The sequence below is a fragment of the Polyergus mexicanus genome, unplaced genomic scaffold (assembly GCF_030449975.1).
Source record: "Polyergus mexicanus isolate NDT 795.1 unplaced genomic scaffold, iyPolMexi1.0 SCAF_15, whole genome shotgun sequence".
NCBI lineage: Eukaryota > Metazoa > Arthropoda > Insecta > Hymenoptera > Formicidae > Polyergus > Polyergus mexicanus.
This window is the reverse complement of record NW_027223335.1, coordinates 643441-662352: the sequence shown is the minus strand read 5'-3', so window position 1 is coordinate 662352 and position 18912 is coordinate 643441. Positions and strand designations below refer to the sequence as shown.

General features: G+C 32.8%; 3 protein-coding genes across 3 annotated transcripts; 1 reads left to right on the top strand and 2 right to left on the bottom strand.

Annotated features, from left to right (window-relative positions):
• Positions 1-2264: 2264 nt before the first annotated feature.
• Positions 2265-6978, bottom strand: Urm1 (Ubiquitin-related modifier 1). Its single transcript, XM_070308359.1, has 5 exons — positions 6693-6978; positions 6533-6597; positions 6383-6464; positions 5052-5100; positions 2265-2439 (listed from the first exon to the last, which is right to left on the bottom strand). Exons 1-5 carry the CDS (start codon positions 6734-6736, stop codon positions 2371-2373), a joined length of 309 nt encoding a protein of 102 aa, XP_070164460.1. The 5' UTR covers positions 6737-6978; the 3' UTR covers positions 2265-2370.
• Positions 6118-12541, top strand: LOC138939960 (uncharacterized). Its single transcript, XM_070308348.1, has 6 exons — positions 6118-6544; positions 7610-7996; positions 8244-10510; positions 10618-11406; positions 11487-11704; positions 11925-12541. Exons 2-6 carry the CDS (start codon positions 7627-7629, stop codon positions 12052-12054), a joined length of 3774 nt encoding a protein of 1257 aa, XP_070164449.1. The 5' UTR covers positions 6118-6544; positions 7610-7626; the 3' UTR covers positions 12055-12541.
• Positions 12542-12585: 44 nt separating this feature from the next.
• LOC138939962 (paramyosin) lies at positions 12586-18006 on the bottom strand. The gene is made up of 15 exons (XM_070308352.1): positions 17840-18006; positions 17570-17706; positions 17381-17485; positions 17084-17238; positions 16834-17010; positions 15743-16068; positions 15401-15588; positions 14830-15051; positions 14241-14469; positions 14005-14153; positions 13800-13901; positions 13502-13711; positions 13251-13433; positions 13041-13190; positions 12586-12957 (listed from the first exon to the last, which is right to left on the bottom strand). Exons 2-15 carry the CDS (start codon positions 17639-17641, stop codon positions 12769-12771), a joined length of 2457 nt encoding a protein of 818 aa, XP_070164453.1. The 5' UTR covers positions 17642-17706; positions 17840-18006; the 3' UTR covers positions 12586-12768.
• Positions 18007-18912: the final 906 nt, after the last annotated feature.

The window sequence follows — 18912 nt, the reverse complement described above, 5'->3', positions numbered from 1 at the left end:
GCGCGTTTCCTCGTGCAAACGTGCAATCCGCCCGCTACACGCACGTATACGGCCGTATATAATATAGTAGATCCGCGATGCACGTCCGTAATGTAATCATGGGTGACACAATTAATCACTGGACCATCCAACCCCGCCAGGCCATTAGCGATTGCGACACACTCGGGTTCTTGTTGAGAGGAGGATGCATTTCGCATACTCACGCACACGCACACACACAAACGGTACGTGTAAACGCATACACAAGCAAGCGGGGAAAGACAGATAGATCCGTTATATATCGTTCGTTTATGATCGACGGTCGTTAGGATCTTTTTCCCGATTTTACGCGGAGCTCATGCGCGTGATTAATTGGCGCTATTGTGTATCGCTAGATTATTATAATAGATACAGGTGGTGGTGGATCCTATCGATTCGCTGCCAGCGATCGATCGGTTCCCCGAGTATCGTGAAATCAGTTTCATAAAGTTATGTTCTAATTATCTTTTCGATATATTAACGAGGTGCAGGTATAATTTCGCGATTTGCATAAACGTAGCTCTCTACGCTTTAATCAGAAATCATTTATCTGTACTATTTGAAAAATTCAGTCGTTGTATCTTTTAAAAAGATACGTTATATAATTGTACGCCAGATCCAGACCAAGAGAAAAAATACGATCACCGAATATTAGCGAATATCAATAGAAGAAGAGAGAGCATCATTTAATTTATAATTCCATAAAAATTTGTTTTATACTCTTTTTGTTAATTTTATAAAAAATAATTTTGAAAAATAAAATAGGCATTAATAATTAATATCTTTTCAAGCTCGTTCGCTGATATTCCTTTGTAATCGTTCGTGCTCGTTCACCCGGTTTTAAGCCATCAAACACATGTATTTGCCCTTTACAGCTATATTGTATATAATATATACATAGAATATATTAATATTTTTTATGGAACACGCGTTTGTGGGTTATAAATTTAATATTACTGTACAGATTTTTGATATGAATTTCTCTTCTTTTAAAATAGCTTCAAAAATTATCATTAGGCTTCAAGAACACCAAGTTTTTTTTTTAGTTATATGCAATGCTAAACAGAATAATTTTTGCTAATATAAATATTATAAAAAAATATCTTTTTAACTTATCAATACTTTAAATTTTTTATTAAAGTCAGTATTATAAATATGTAAACATATTGTATGTAATATATATATATATATATATATATATATATATATATAAATAAAAATAAAAGAAATAAGATAAATTAAAATGAGATAATGCGCATTATATTAAAATGTTAGCCAAAAGCTTCAGCATATTATGTCATATTTCTCACATTCCTAGAGCTATCAAATATATATTTGCTGTTATAATACATAATTAGGCGATTTCAGATCTAGCGACAAAATTTTCCTATCGATTTTCCATCACTGAAGTTTTTCGCTTCAATGAAAAAAAGAGCCGCACATTATCGTGCGTTGTTACGCAATAGTGATGCAATATACATAAAGCTATTCAAGTCTATAATATATGTAAAAGATATGCATTGTTATCAAATTACATTCACAGCTAGGAAATTAGGAAGAGGATGATAAATTGTATTTTTTCCGTTTCAAAAGGTAGTACGACAGTATTATTGCAGATTTTTCAAAATTGGTTAACATGCCCTTTGTAAAAAGATAATAATTATCGATAAAAATAATTTCACATAGAATTCAAATATTTTATGCAATAAAATGTATATACAAACATTTTTTTTTTCTTCTTCTACAAAGCTTCCCAATTGATCAAAAACGAGGTTTTTTTCAAGATCGGACGAATTTGCCTCTAATTAAATATCCATCAAATTATATGCGATGTCATAAACAGAATATTCGAATGAATATCTCGCTTTATATATCACATTAAACTTTTTTATAAAATGGAAACATGAAACCAACAAAGGAAATATGCAATCCACACATGACCGAAAATAAAATCAAATTATATACGTGACTATTAAATGGGCAATGTAAAAATTTCAGTTTATTATGTACACATGTTTGTTCATTTATTATGCATTCAGATCATAATAATTTATAAATTAATGTCATTAAAAATATCTAAGCCAAATTTCAAAAAATTAGCCAAATTGATTTTAATAGTCGAATCATTGCAAGATAAAACAATTGTATTTTTTTTTTTTTTACAATATCATATCAATTATTTGAAACTGATCACAGAAGAATATTCTGCGAAAAAAGACTTTATTTTTTCAGTGACGATCTGAAATACATGTAAAATTCTTTATACATATATTATGTAAAAAAAAATCCATGATATTCGGATGGATCGCATTTATCCTCGTCGATTCTCAATATATTGAAAATTTGTACCTTCTACCCTCCATGCAGTGTCGAGATGAAGAGCACCCTGTCCCGCGGACACAGTTTATAATCGCCTTCACCCTGAAAGAATTATATTTTTTATATTTCTAATCACAATCGAGAGCGTGTGAAACATGATCAAAACTCGCTGAAAAACGAATATTCATCTAAAGCGCGACTATATTACAGAGAGAAAGAGAGAACATGAATGAGTGGTAAAAGGAGCGACGGGAGGGGATAGGCAAAGTAGACATGTATACTATACGTGAGTCTTGAGGAGAAGATGGCCAGAGCGAAAAGACGCGGAAACGCAAAAGCCGAAGCGATTCTCGGAGAAGCGACGGTATTATCATAATAATGGCCAGAGCCATCATCTTATCCCTCGTTTCGACGCTCCCCGACGTCGCAGCATCTTCTCGCTCGAGCGCGAGAACCGCGTCTCTCTCTCTCTCTCTCTCTCCTCCTAATATCCGCGACGTGTACATTTACAAATTTAAAATGATAATTCTCCCCGTGGGTGTGGCAAACCGAGGTCATTTGCGCCCTTTCAGCGTCCGGAATCGTTCCGTTATCCCGCACTCCGCGTAAGTATCTACCGCGTAAGCGACAGCGGCGGCGACGGCGACGACGGTCGACAGGCCGATTATGCCGTTTGTAAAAACCGGTCACGGGATATCCCGTTTGTCAGACGCCAGGAACAGGCCGTGCGTCATCTACCTACTGTCGGGAAGGTTGGCACGGGGAAAGAAATATTGCGCGATGAGGGGTGTCGTCCGCCTCCGCACCGTGCACTTCTTCGCGCCTTTGAGATTAATATTTTAAACCGCCGCTCGGCAATCTCTCGGCACTCGCAAACCGCAATCGAATTCTTGGTTTTATTAACCGTAAAGCCCAACTTTAAAAGCTCCAGCTTTGATATTTATGTACTTATTATGCACGTCTTTTATGTATTTTTCTTCTCTTTAGCAATTTCCAGTCTTATGCTAGCTTCCAATAATATCTAAATTATATTTAAAAATCAAATCATATCTTCTGATTTTAGTATTTGCTCTTATCGTATTATTATGAGATGCATTTTAAAAAAGAAAGTGCACTTAAAAATAAATGTAAAATTTTTTTTATTAAAAAAAAAAATCATATTTTTTTAAATTTATTTATATAATTTTTAGATATATCTAAATACTTAAGAAATGTTACATATGTATAAGAATGTTGTTAAAATATTTGAAATGCTCTCCTATAAAATTATATCTTTGAATCTCCATGTGCCCTTTCTTCGGAAACCATTTTCATTCAATATTTATTATCTTTTAATTCTGTTCAGAAATAAGTAAACTGATCGTTTAATTGTTCGGTCTAAAAAAATTATATTTTTATCGAAAGTTATAAATAATCAAAGTCAATACAAAAATTGACTTTGTTTATAAAAATAAAAATTCAGAAAGAGCTCTTACTCGGCAAAAAACATCAATTAAAATGTTAATTCTGTGTTGAGAAAAGTAAATAAAGATAGGTAATTCTACCGTATGATTTCGCAACTATAATTTCTTTTTTAAACATGTGATGTAAAAGAGAAGTGATGAAGCAATAAAATTATATAAACAAGATAAATATTAAAACCACTCGATCATTTACACGAGCAAAATTATATGAAATTTTAAACAAACACGTTGCACACATGTAAATAAATGTCGCTCTTTAAATATGTTAATATTTAAACATGTGCGTTTTTTTCTCTATTAATATATTTTTAATAATTCTAGAAAAATCTGAGAATATAGATATCATCTCTTTAAAAGATCCGTTCGCTGAACATGGTGCATTAACTTTTCGTACCAGTACGACGACTTAAGAATCGCATAGCTGAATAGTCTATTCAAATCCTTTTCGAATTTAAATCCGTCTGTCATTCTCGCTGGGTATTTAAATCTGTATTTGAAAAATTTCCTTCAGAAGAATAAAGTTATAATAACTCTAATATACTTTTAAAATCCATACACAAAAACTCGTCTGTAATGAAAAGTTTAAATAATAATAAAGCTGTAAATAAATCAAGATTGCTTAATTTTACAATAAAAAACGCAAATGCTAAAATAAATTTAAAAATTTTTTCGACAACAATTATTATGTATATATAAAAAGTCTAACAAGTAAATAATTTTTAATTTATTGATTATGTCCCTTATAGTGATGTTATTTTACGATTATTTATAATTTATATATATGTAACAGAAAAGTGTTGATGATTCTCTCTATATTAAATATTGCAATAACTTTGATATATCTCGTTTGTGAAAAATGTAAAAAAATTAATTTCTTAATTAATTAATACATAGATAGCATATAATAAATTATATTATAAATAAATATTAAGTAATAATAATAATAATAATAATTACAAAATAATGTTCTTCGATTTTTATATAAGAAAATATTTTCATATCAATTTTATTTCATATTAATTTTCATATCAAACAATTTTGTAGACATTAAAAAAAAAAAAAAAGCACGGTTACAAGCATCTTATAGTTATTTAAAAAAAAACTATATATATAATATACATATATATTATACGAGACTTTTTCGGTTAAATATTTCAAAATTTACGATAATATTGTATAAGTTTTCTTATCGTATCTTTTACAAACATTTTTGTTCTGAAAATATTCAACAGGAATACAACAAATACTCACCAACAATTCCCAGTCGGCGTCGTTTACCAGAATCAGAATACCCGGTCTCCTACAACAAACAAGATAAACTTCTTAAATCAAGTTACGCAATTTTCCTACAGAGCTAGCTAACGTATTGTATATTAAAAACTTACTCATTTCGCATTAACGCTCTCTCTCTCTCTCCCAATTACGGAAAGTTAACGAAACGGACGAAAGTTAACGAAACGAGAAGCAAACAAACTCGAGCGATCCTTTACCGCGCGAAACACGACGACGAATGCGAAATTTCAATATGGCTGATCGATACGTCACGCATACGTCACGCGTACGTCACTACCGATGTGATCGCACTTCACGCCATCGATACGGGCAATTAGAGTATTTTACAATGTTCATTATACTATTATTTTTCGAACACTTGACGTTAACGCCGATGTCCGCCTATAAGTTCCTCATAAACTTTCTTTTCTCTTCTCTCTTATTTATATTATTCTTGAATGTTACGGCCATCATTACACAGATTGAGATAAAATATACAAAAACATTTCGACGAATATGATAGCGTGAAATGTTCAGTTAGCAGTACGATAAAGAATAAAAAATTTCTTACATTCAATAACTTTGCGCTTACCATATTTATATCTGACATTTGAGGCTAAATACAAATGATTGATCTTCTCAACTTGAGACAGCATTATCGCGCTTGTCGTACGAGAAAGAAATAACATCAACGCTACTCAAATAATACAAACTGTTCCGTTTTCCCTCGTTGACTGAGTTCGAAAGTCTACTCATCCGATACAGTAGCATTCGGTTGACCAATGAGGACGAAGAAATCTTGCTCCCTCTAGGCTACGTTCCGATATTCACTGCTCGTACTGAAAATCTATAGTGTACGTGACGTAAACTATACGTTTTCAGTACTGGCAATTAATATCGGAACGCAGTTCCGATTGGTCAATCAAGCGCTACTCTATACCAAATAAATACGCAAATTAAATATAGATTGTGTTCGAAAATTCACTGCTAAGAAATTTATAGTTCACGTAACGTATATTATATTTCTAGTACATTATCTCTCCGACAGTGAATTTTAGAAGACGAGCATAGTGTCGACATCTATCTTACCCATAGTTTTATCGAGAATAAACAACTAGGCCGCCATTTCAGTCGACGATATCGGTCGATTTGGCTTGGCGGATCGCGAGTCGCAAAGTATCTACTACATGCGTAGTACCTACGTAGCTGCGAATAATCACGTTGCGATATCGCGAGCTCGTCAACGGGGATGTCGGAAGCTCGAACGGACGTAACGAACACGAGGATATAATCGAAGGGGGTACACTTACACCGTATCACCTTGCATGAAGAGCTCCGGCCGCTCCGTCAGAAGATTATCTCGTAACCAAAACAGCAATCGTTTCAAGTTCCCTGCAGATTTTTATATCATTAACGGAGGATAGATCGGATCGCGCATCTGTTTAACGCGGCGTACCTACATTCATTTCCAGGTAAGTCCAGCTCGTGTCTCTTTTTCTTATCGAACAGTAATTCCGCCCCACCCCTGAAAATATAGGATGGCGGTGATTTATCGTTCCGTTTTTCGCGACGGTGACAAGATACATATATATTTATATAAATATCATCTTTTCATCTTACCCAAATTCGACAGTGAGAGATAATGCAGCGACACTCGAAGACATCTTCGAAAGATACTCTCGAGGTTAGAATCAGTTTTCTGCGCGCACGCTTGCAGGGTGTTCCAACAATGATCGGCGCTTTCAGCGCGGTGAACGTCACGCCGACGTTTCCACTGTTTATTGTGCGCTCCTCGCGTTTACTGAATCGTCAATGTAGAATAAAAAAAAGAAAAGAGAATAAACATACGCCACGAATTCTCAATCATACGGGTATATATGTATGTTAAGGCAGGATCGATTGTTGCAATAAAACAAAATCGGGAGAGGGTTTTCTCTACATTTGTCGGCATGCGCATGCGCGACAGTGGCGTTAATCTCGATATGTATTCGCGGTGAGATATTTTTCACGTAATGTGCACAAAAATAAAATTATGTCTTCTCCGAGAATTAGACTATAAATTTGTTCAAACGATGCTGATTTAGGAATATCGATTATCGGCGTGAAAATGACAAACAAATTCGTAGAATGCAATCACTTGATTTTCGTATGTACAGTCCTGCGATGTACAGGTCATTAATCCTTCGAGGATTATGGCTCGGTATTGAAAAACTTCATCTAGTATACAAATCTATGCCACTTGTAGTTCGCCTTATTGAATGTAAGAGCATTCGAACGTTACTCGCGGATACAATGTAGAATAATCGTTGATGCAACTTGTCTCTCGTGTTATATTACGAGAAAGATATATCACCCAGAGAGTGTTCCGTGTAATGGCGGCCGACGAAAGAATGTCTTTTCCATATCGTACGCGCCATGTAAACTCGCCGGTTCCGGCATATGAATCGATCGAGAAATAAATCGGGAATAAATATCATCGTCATTGTGCTGAGTTTCCTGTGATTGTTCGCTAAGATATCTGTGATATTCCTTTATAGCTTTGTAGCTTTCCACGATGTCGGAGAACAGCGAACACCCGCCTGACGGCAACGAGGCGGAGACGAAGGCGATGGAGGATTTACCTAACGATTCGTCCAAGAGCGAGGTGAAATTGATGAATCGAACAGAGATGGCCATGCTGGAGGACGAGGAGATGCCGACGTATATCAGCGTCTCCAGCACCTCGAGACGCGACGACTCAGATGTCATTAACGCGAAACAGCAGGAGAATATGTCCCAGGAGATGGAGGAAGATTGTAGTCCAAGTCCTTATCCTAGTGACGATCAAGCAGCAAGCAGTGTATACGTTTTGTCATCCGAAGAAGATACCGATCAGCATCCTTACAATGACGAAGATGACGAAGATGAATATGGTGATAGTGATGGTAAATTAATATGTAGAATGACAGGATTAAATCAGCTTATCCTTAGCATATATTACATTATCAAATAAATAGCTAATATTCTGTATATTTGAAATATCAGTGTAAAATTATATACTTTTTGAACTTTATATTTTTATAAAGTTACAATATATATGATATAATCATTATTATTATATAAATGTATATATGTGTATGCATATATACGTATTTAATATATAATTATAATTATTGTATTGTCTATATATAGATATGGAGAATTTGGAGCTTGACAACGATATGGATTCGGAAGATCCAAATAACATGAGGCATTTAATGGATGAAGAAGATGATGATGAGGATGACGAAAATGAAAAAGATGATGAAAAAGATTTTCGACAAATATATAGCAATGATGATGGTATCTTTGATGATAATTTTGAACTACATTACGATGGTAGATCCGATGATTTTCTCTTAAATAGAAGAATTAAAAATCGTGACAAAGAAAAGAGCCTTTCTCTTCAAGACTTGAATATGTCCAAGAAGAAAATGGAATATATTCAAAGAAAGTATTCAAATAGGCAATATACTCCATATAAACAATTGGTAAAAATAGATCCTGAAATATATCCCGTGTTGTATGGAAAGCAACCAACATTAGAAAGGTATGATCATGTACAAAGCAAAGTTAAACTCTATATTAAAGATATAAAAGAACAAAATAGATCTTCTATGGAAAAACATATGAAGCAAAATCAGGAAAATACAAACCATAGTAAAAGTAACACTAATCATAAAAACAATGATATAAAAGAAATAAAGCCTTCAATAACCAACAAGACAATAAAAGATTATGCAAAAAGAACAATTAAAGAGTTGGAAATTGCAGAAGCGCGTGAGGGAGATAAAATAACTTATAGCACTTCTCCAATAATATTAAATGGTCAAGATAATAAAAATTATTTAGAATCGATACAGGAAGAAGCTACGCAGAATGAGAGAAATCCTATAAACACTATAGATAAAATCAAAAAACAGAATGGAACAGTTGAAGATAAACTATTAAAGCTTAATTTTCCTAATGAAGAAGTTGAACATTATGCAAATGCCATACAACCCTCTCTTGTCTCAAATGATTATCAAGAAGAACCGACAGTACTTTTCAATTTGCGTACATTAAATTGTGAGGAGTTTAAACATGGCATTTCTAATTCTAGTCAAAAAATTAAACTAAAGAAAAATTCAAATGTTACTGAGCAAGAACATAATCAATCCGAAACATACAATAACGCAGAACTGATGGATGTTTCCATAGATAATCATGATACAACTTGTTCCTTAAAAAGTGAGAATATTAAGAGCATTAAGACAATGACAGATGAAGCCAAAAATAATAACGAACAAATAAGTTCAGATAAAGTAAATGAATTTAGTAAGACAGCTCCAGATACTTTGGAAATTACCGCATTAAAAGATCAATTAGATGACGTAATTCAGAAAAAAGAAAGATTGTTTAATGCATTTCGAGAACAAGTTATCGAGAATTTATTATTGAAAGGCACGATAGAACAGCTGAGCGTATCTTTAGCAAAATATGTAGCTAAAGAACAGAAAGTTGCATCAGTTCAAACAGATGATATCAACATCACACCTGGAAAACACCAAATATCAATTCAAACAGATATTATTAATACTGCGCCTGAAAAATACCATAAAGAAACAGAATCTACACACATAAAGCAATCTAACAATAAAATATTAGGTAGTAGCGTCGCCTCAACACTAAGCTCTATAGAATGGAGTGACAGTGCTAATTTATCGATATCTATGAAACCACCTGAAGTAAAAGCATTACATTCTGATGATAGTATAGTGTTGACTAATGGTACACCAACAAAAACAACACGTTCGCTATCTCGCACATTTATTACTTCGTCTCGAATTTTACAAACTCTTTCAAATATTACACAAGGGAAAACAAAATTGGAAAGTCCTCTAGTACAAAATTCGAAGAGAAGATTAAGTGAGAATACAATGTTAGAGGTGCAAAATGATGATGATAGATGTCAAATCGTCAATGGTAGTTGTCGACCATCTAGCTCGAAGAAAAGGAAGATTGCGGATATTCTTGAACCATCTAATTCTCTATCTTGCAAAGCTTCCCAAACTACTGCAGAATCACACCTAAAATTAAATGATATGCGTAATGACTCACAGTTCAAACATCCATGCAATTCAATAAATACAAAAGTGGAATCACAGGAAAATTCATCTATCAACACAAGCCAATTAGAAACTTCTTCTATAACAGAAAACATAACGGAAAACGCTGATGATCAAGAGGATAATGTGAAATGCTTCGTATATCACGAAAATGAAAATAGTAAAGATCATAGTTTTCTAATCATAGCAAAAGAACTTACAAAAGATAAAACTGTTAATGAAAAAAGACGAGAAGGTGGTCCATACATAGTTGGTAATATAGAAGTAAGAATGTCTGAAATAAATGGAACAATCAACATTTGGGGCAAAGAAGTAAGTAACTTTATAAATTATATTATATAATTTATAAAATTGTTTTAGAAGGTATATATTCTAAGATATTCTTGTATCTCATGTTTATTCTAAAATGTATTTTGCAGATTAGCCAAGAATCTACAGCTGAAACTGAAAATGAAATAGAAACATCGACTAAAGGGATAGATGATAAGAAATATCACTGCTGGCAAAAGACACCACATACCAGATTTAATGGCAGTAATTTAGTATGTTCAACAAGTAAAAAATGCAAAACTCCCCCTGCATTTGACTTATCTTCAGCTGTATCTAATTTTTCATGTGCACATTCACCTTCGTTTAATATGGCAAAAGCATCCTGTTCAACAGATAAAAACTATGTAGATAATCTGCTTAGCCCAAACGCATATGTTTCCTCTTGTGAAGATTGTGAATTGTCAAAAGATCGTAAAGAATGCCTAAGATATAAACAAACACGTAGCCAAGAGAAATTACATTCCTGTTGCATTCATAATGTAGACATGTTAGAGCAGAATTGTTCCTTACATAAAGAAAAACAGAAGTTTGAAGATAATTCTAATCGTAGCAAAGAAAAATTAAACACCAAGGAACATCGGCGAAGTTTGTCAAGAAACTTGGAACCTAACAAGCATTTACATAAAAATATTGTTAGTCCTGCCACAGAAGAACCCGCATGTAAATGTCATATGGTATGTCATGACACACTACACGATCCAGGAGAAACTTGTCAAGAGAGTCATAAATATTGTAATACGTTAAAAGGAACTTGTACATGCGAGCCATTATCAATGAATACAAATCGAGAGTATAACGAATCATGTAATCATCTTTCTCCTAATGTACATGAAGAACAACCATTGATAGCATTAAAACAATGTAGTGAAACACCAGAGGTAAATTGCAGATAATTCTATTTCAATATTTTATAAGGATTCGCGATTATAACTAACTTATATATTTCCTTCTTTCATAGACGAGACGACGAAGATTAACTGGGAAAAAAGTGCGAGGAATTTTAATGGATCTTTTGCGAGGATGCGGAGATTGTTACAATTCCAATCCATCTAATAGTAATAAAAGTTGTATTCACAAGAAAGAATCTTGTTTAACAAGTGGTCCTTCACAAATCAAAATTTCGCCATGTACATCTCCGGAACCATCATGTTCAAACCCAGGACAACCTGTTGGAAGGTGAGGTTTTGTACACAAATATTTCCTAACAATTTCTGCAATCTATATGCAATTTTCCAGAATTACATATAGCAACATGTGAATATGTAGCATTATTATTCATAAAATCTATAATCAATTTTTATTAGCAAAAATTTGGTTTTTTATGCTTTCATAAAAATTAATATACACACATAAAATATTTAAGTTATTATTAGGATTGTTTTAAATTCGTTTATAGATGCTGCCATGCTTATGCACAGCGGATTGAATCTCAGCTGGAAGAATTCCGAGTAGAAATGGAAAGAGTGCGATCGCGTTCGGATGCTATTCTTAATATGCTCAATATGCTTCATTCAGATACGAACTAAAGAAATTCATATTACTGAATGTTAGATTTTTTTTTCCGTATGTACATATATCATCTTTTTATTTGAGTTTTTAGTTTCTTTTTTTTTTTCAAATTGGCGATTATGATATCATCGTTTGTCATATTCTACTTCATATACCATATTTGTATTCCATTTTTTTTTTTTCAGCTTTTTTTCTTTAATCAATTATTACAGTACTCATATGCCACGTTCTTCTACTCTAATGCTTATAAATATAGTCAAAGTTTGTTAAATAAAAATACATATGTAATGAAAAAGGAACGTTAATTCAATATGTACATTCAATATGTACATCTCTAACAATAACGCATGCCAATTTTCGTTAAAGTTTTTAATAACTTAATGCTTCGTTTTTTATATCCATTTATATAGTATTTTCTATATCCAAAAATTAATCTGTAAAATAAATGCACATTGAAATAATTAAATCGACAATTACTATACAGTGAATATACAATACATAGGTCTTGACTTTACTTTTTATATTTTATGTATCGTTCATAATTTACATATATATTTATAAAAATGATGATAGTATAACAATTATCAATCAACCTTGTCAATTGTTTATTAGAATGTCATTATTTAGAATATATTTGCACAAGATTTGTATGCTACGAGCATACTTAAATTTCGTTAGGTTAAACAAAAATATATAATTATTATTGAAAAGTTATGTGTATATATATATATTTAATAGTTGCAATCACAGGAATCGTCTCCTGGCAAAGCACCTGTCGGTGGTTCTCCTTGGCCGAGAAAAATATTACTGTAAGAAGTCTTGAGATAATTTACGTGACCTTGTAAGGATTTTATGCGGCCTTGCGCATGTTTAAACGCCTCGTTCAAATTATTTATTTGACTCTGCATCTTTTGTCTGATCTATATACATTAACGAAAAGCAGATTGTGATAAATACATCATTGCTTCTGTTACAATTTTTACCTCGTAATGGCAACAGTTACCTCATCTCTATCACGTTGAGCAGCGCGCGCCGTTGCTCTGCATTGTGCTAATTGTCTTTCCATTTCAGCGATCTGACCTTGCATCGATCTTCGCATAGTTTCACATCGCTCCTTCGTTCTCGCTACTTGCCGAGCAGAATCCTCTCTTATCTTAAATCCCCAAAAAATTCAATTCTTCTCTTCATCATGAGATAAATACATGTAACATACCTGCTCCAACATCGATGATAATTGCGTGTTCTCATGCATTTTCTCATCGATGCGTTTTTGTAACTGTGCTTCGTGTTCCTCAAATCGTGCCAATGTGTTTTTCATTCTCTCATTTTCATGTCGCAATTCGCTACACTTTCTTTCCACTTCTTCGAATTTAGCGGATTCTTGTTCTCTTTCATCCTATATAAGCGATTGATCATTTATCATTCAAAATACTGAATTTTTTTATCAAGCTGATAAATTACAACCTGAAGTGCCTGATGTTCAGTGCGCAACGCGTCCAACTGATTTTGCAAAGTTTGAATCTTATCCTTGCATCCTAGCAATTCCCGCGACAAATCCTCGCAATTGCGTTCGGCGACTAAGCGCATCTGTTGCGCTTCCTGTATCTTTATTTGCATTTGTTTCAAGATATCGGGTAATGGTGCAAGTTCGGCTAATTTTTCTTGAAATTGATTCTATCACGTTGATATATATTTATATATAGAATGAGAATTTCGTTCTAAATGATTTCAAACAAATTCCAATAATATTAATGTTTAATACTTTAACCCGTCCAATTTCCAAAGTAACATTTTCATTCATTCGCGCATTATCCATTTCCATAAGATCTAGTTGTCGACGCTGTTCTTCAACTTGTTGCTGGGCCTATTTTGATTAGATCGATTTTAATTTTATAAAATTGTTTTGCTCGAAAGTAATTAAGTCGGATAAAATTTAGCTGGTAAATCGCAAGGGTAACAACACCGACTTGCAAATATTTATTGCGATAATCCTCCAGTTGAGCAGCTTGATCTTGAATCAAAGAACGCAGTTCCTCTAACTCATCCTGCGCTTCACGAAAGCGTTGTTTCGCCACCATTAAAGCCTGTTCCTGTTCGATAAGTTGTTCCTTTTGACCTGTTTCGAAAATAATATTTGCATTTTATACATTTAAAATAAAATTTTGAAAAAGAGACTTTCCTTCTATAAAAGAAAAAATATTACCCTCAAATTTTCCTTTTTCTATTTCTAGAAGCTTCAGCCGTTCTTGGGCATCTATCAGTTTTATCTCCATTCGTTCTTTCTCTTCCTTTGCATCACGCATATCCTGTTTGAACTTCTCTGCTTCTGTTCTCATACATGATACCTCGCATAATTTGTTCTTATAATCATCCTGAAGCCGGGCGTATTGTTCGCGAAGATCGCGTAATTGTTGAGTGCCAACACCAGTACCCTATGATCATGGATATTCTATTGTGATTTTATTCAAAATGTTCAATTAAATTTTCTTTCCATTAGCTTCTTACCATAGCGGCATTTGTAACGGAATCAGTTGCAGTCGTCTATATTCGATAAAAAATGTATTACTTTGCTTGCTATCTAATAAATTTTTATTATCCATTCGTATGATGAGACGAAAAAAACGAAAGATAACGAAATCTCATGACTTTTAATTATGCAAACTATATAGTCGTAGCATATAAATTATAAAAATATATCAACAAAATGAAATGTGTATAGAAACTTGTATTGTTCGAAACACGCGAGAATCGCTTAAAGAATATAAATAAAAAAAGAAATCGGAGAACTGTACAGGTATCTGAGCGGGAGGCACAGCTGATCCTTTTAATGGAAGTCCCGGTGTGGGTGTCACACACGTCGAGGGTGGAAGTGGACAACAAGCACATGGTGCACAAGGTCCAGTGCATTTGAGCAATTTTCGTTGTTGCTCCAGTTGTTGCCGCTCCCGTTGCACGTTCGCTAATTCCATTTGCATATTGCGTACCTCAGTCTCCATACTGCCTAACTGTTGTTCCTGAAAAAGTTATAAAATGAAGTGATATATTATCTCTAGATTTGCTCGATTAATTTTTTTTTTTTTTTTTTTTTTTACGATAAACATTACTCTATTATAGAATATATGTTATATATATTTTACTATCCTATGCAACTGATACACGAACAGGGCTACAAGAGAATATATTCAAATTATAAAAGAAAGAAATAGAAAATATATCTCTAGAAGTACGATAATTATCTTTTATAAAAAATGTTTAAATTGTGTTTAAAAAAAAAAAAGAGATTTTCTATTATTTTTTTCAGATCGTTCTTGACTTACTCTCCTGGAAAAGATCATAATTATTTATACAATTCTTAAAACTTACCAGTTGTTTAGTGCTAGAACCATAAGTGGCGAGTTTATCTTCCAATTCTGCAGGGCACATTCCCCGAGGAAACGACGGTCTAACAATAGCCGGACCGCGAGAACACATCTCCACGCTTTGCAAGGGGTTGTTATCTACGAAATAACGATCCTCCGTTCTCGAGCCACCTCCTGTAAGCCTTGGTGAATCTACAGATTAAATACTCAGATTACTGGAAGAATTTATCAAGAATCTTCGCAAACTTTTTAACATAATTATAGAATATCTCGGCTTTTCTATATCGAATTATTTTTCAACTGACAAACTACAATACATGTATTCGATAATTATAGGCTGTCTTACTGCATGCGGTTTCCGTAGTCGGTGATAGAGTATCAATGAACTGAAGGCAACATTTGCATCGGCAGTAAATGTCGTCCCGAGGTTGCGTACTGACATGCGGACGGGGTGGTAACGACAGCGGCGTCGATGGAGGAGACGAAGCAACACCTGGGCAGGTGTAACAGCAGGTAGGTCTAATCACTAACTGATTCAAAGTGGCCAACTGACGGCTCAACTCCGTATTCTCTTTGACAATTATACGCATTTCTGCTTGCAGAGCGCATACCTTCCTCTGTAAACACTCGAGAGCTGTATCCTTTTCCAGCAAGGCTTCTTCTAGCTTGTACCTGTTTACGGAAAAACACGGTTTTCCATATATAGTCGTGATCTTCCGCCTGCTTTACTTTACAATCGGACGGGAATAGAAAGTATTTAATCAAAATGTTATAAAATTTTTCTTTGAGAATGAAATAATCATCAAATTACATATTTAATTCATTGTTATAAGATCAGTATATCGGGTTACGTATGAGTGACATATAATTGACATGCTTCAATGTCTGAAAATATCGTGAAATCGTCGCCGAGGAAACGTTATAACTTTCAAGTATTTTTTCGACTTTCTACTATTCGTTGCATTATTCGCTACATGGATAAAATAACTATCGAGTATTTAAAAAATTTGTTATATAAACTGTGTGTTTATAAAAGTTTTTATAAAAATATTTTTTCTGAAAAGATTGATCGGGAAAATTGTTCTTATGTTTATTTTATTTTTAAATATATAATTATCTTAAATTATATTATATTATTATTCAACTCTAAATTTATTGTAACTGTAAATTTATTGTAACTATAATTTATTTTTCAATATGTAGGTTCTTATCTAAAATTCAAGTAAAAAATCTTTCTACACTTATGTACACTATTATCAAATTACCCGATATAAGCAAATATTAAACTATTTCTATCTTTTTATCTATAGCAATGATTCTATTTATAGGTATGGATTTTGTTATAAGTGTAGATACGATCTTTTTTTCACATGCAAAGTATAATCCATTTGTTTTATATTCGTATAGAATTTATGATATACAAAAAAATAAGCATACTTTCCACCTTCCAGTTGTGCGTTTTCCTTAACCAATTTCTCTTGCATTGTTAAAGATTCTGTTAGTTTTCCAGTTAATTTTTCAAAACACTTTTCTCTCCCTTTTCGCTCGCCATCTGCTATGACGATTTTTGGAAGCACATCTTCCGTATAGCCGCAAACGATTACTCTTGGCAGCCTGATTCCACGCGACAAAAATACATGATAGAAAATATCTCACGATTAATTAATAAATAGCGTTTTTAACTTACTTATCTTCGGGATATTCTATTTGCGGTAATTCAAAGCGATCTTCCTCCGGAATTTTTTTTAACGGTTCTATGTCTATTTTCTCTTTCTTAACTTCCTCTATAACTTTTTCTATCTCGCCGCTTGAATCTTCAATTTGTTCTACTTTTTCTCGCGCCTGTAATATGTATATCCATTATGTTACACTTTTATCTCATTTCACTACAAGGATTATTATTTGCGGCAAGCTTATCGCAAAAATATAATTATGTGTAAAATAATTTTTATCAAAATTGTATTATTGTATATTTTTATAATACTTTTTCAAGTTTTTGTGTCAGCTGTTCGAGTTCAGCTACTTTTGACATGAGGATATCTTGTTTCTCTTGAATTACTAATGTATCTTCCTCTGTTAGTTCTAGTTTCTGTAGATTAAAGGGAATGAATTATAAATATTATTAATTAATATAATCTTTTATATTAAATATATAACAATGAAATTATTGTACATTTGATAACTCGAGAACTTCATGCTTTAAATTTTGGATCTCCTCTGCTAATATAATACATCTTTCATCCATTTCTTTTAGTTCTGTAATTATGTCATCAGTTAAAAGAGGCGAGCTGATTATTGGTATATGATTATCTGCAAATTTATTAAATTTTATTACTTTGTATTAGATATAAATATTTCTATTCCAAACAATTAAAATATATATTTTTCGCGGTATTTCAATGGATTAAAATAAGATAAGAATTTTTTCTCAAATCGCTTTTACCTTCAATCTTCTCATTAATTTTATCTTCATCTTCGTCTTTGTTATCAGTCTTATCTTCTTCAACTCTGCCTTTGTCTTTGTCTTCACTATCGTCTTCATATTTATCTTCATTTTTATCTTCGGTAAGATCTATTGTTGTAGTAGGTGCTTCGTCTGCGATAGCTACTGATTCCTTTTCCTTTTCAAATTGCTCTTCTGATATTTCATTGTCTACTATTTCATTTTCGGCCATATTTCTGCTAGATACATTATTATCTTAGAATATTAATTGATTGGATATAAAAATGCTACGGGAATAAATTGTTACACTGAATTATTTTGTTGGTTGTAGATTAAATCGTTTTGCTGTAATTTCCGCACAGATTTCGATATTTTTGTCTGAAATTTTTCATTTGCTTTTATCTGATTTTTTACATTCTCTTCTTTTGTCCTCTCATATTCTTTATACTGAAAAGATTGTTAATCTTATTATATTATGCGAAGCGTACAAGCACATCTAATCTCTATTTTATCATTCTTTAATGATATATATATACATTGTTTAGCTGATGTAAAATTAATTCTTCCTCAACAGAAACATAAAATAATTAATCGAATATTTAAAGATTGAAAGCAATTAAGGTTTTATGATATAATAACATATTACCGGTTTGAAAATATGAGGGTCAGGGTTTGTCTGTTGCAAGAAAGATTGCAAAAATAGCGTTTCTATAAAAGGTTCTGATTTTGTGGTATTAGAAACTTCGAATAATTTTTCTTTACAGATATTGGACGCTAATGGATACACATCGCGCAAATTCAAAGATTTTTTTAAATCGAAAAGAGATTCCAGCGAACCAAACGCATCCTCTTTCAAACACGACGTGGTGCCATAACATTTATTGTTTTGCTGAAGTTTTGAGTAGCTCCGCTTAGAATTTCGTCCCTTCGAATCATAAATGCTTCTCGCCCTAATCGGAAAATGTTCGTGCGTATAGGAATATTTTTGTGAACGGGAGTGGCTTTTTGTATGCGGCCGTGGTTTCTGCAATAAAAAATTTAATAATTTTTGGAAACGTGTTCATATTTTATAT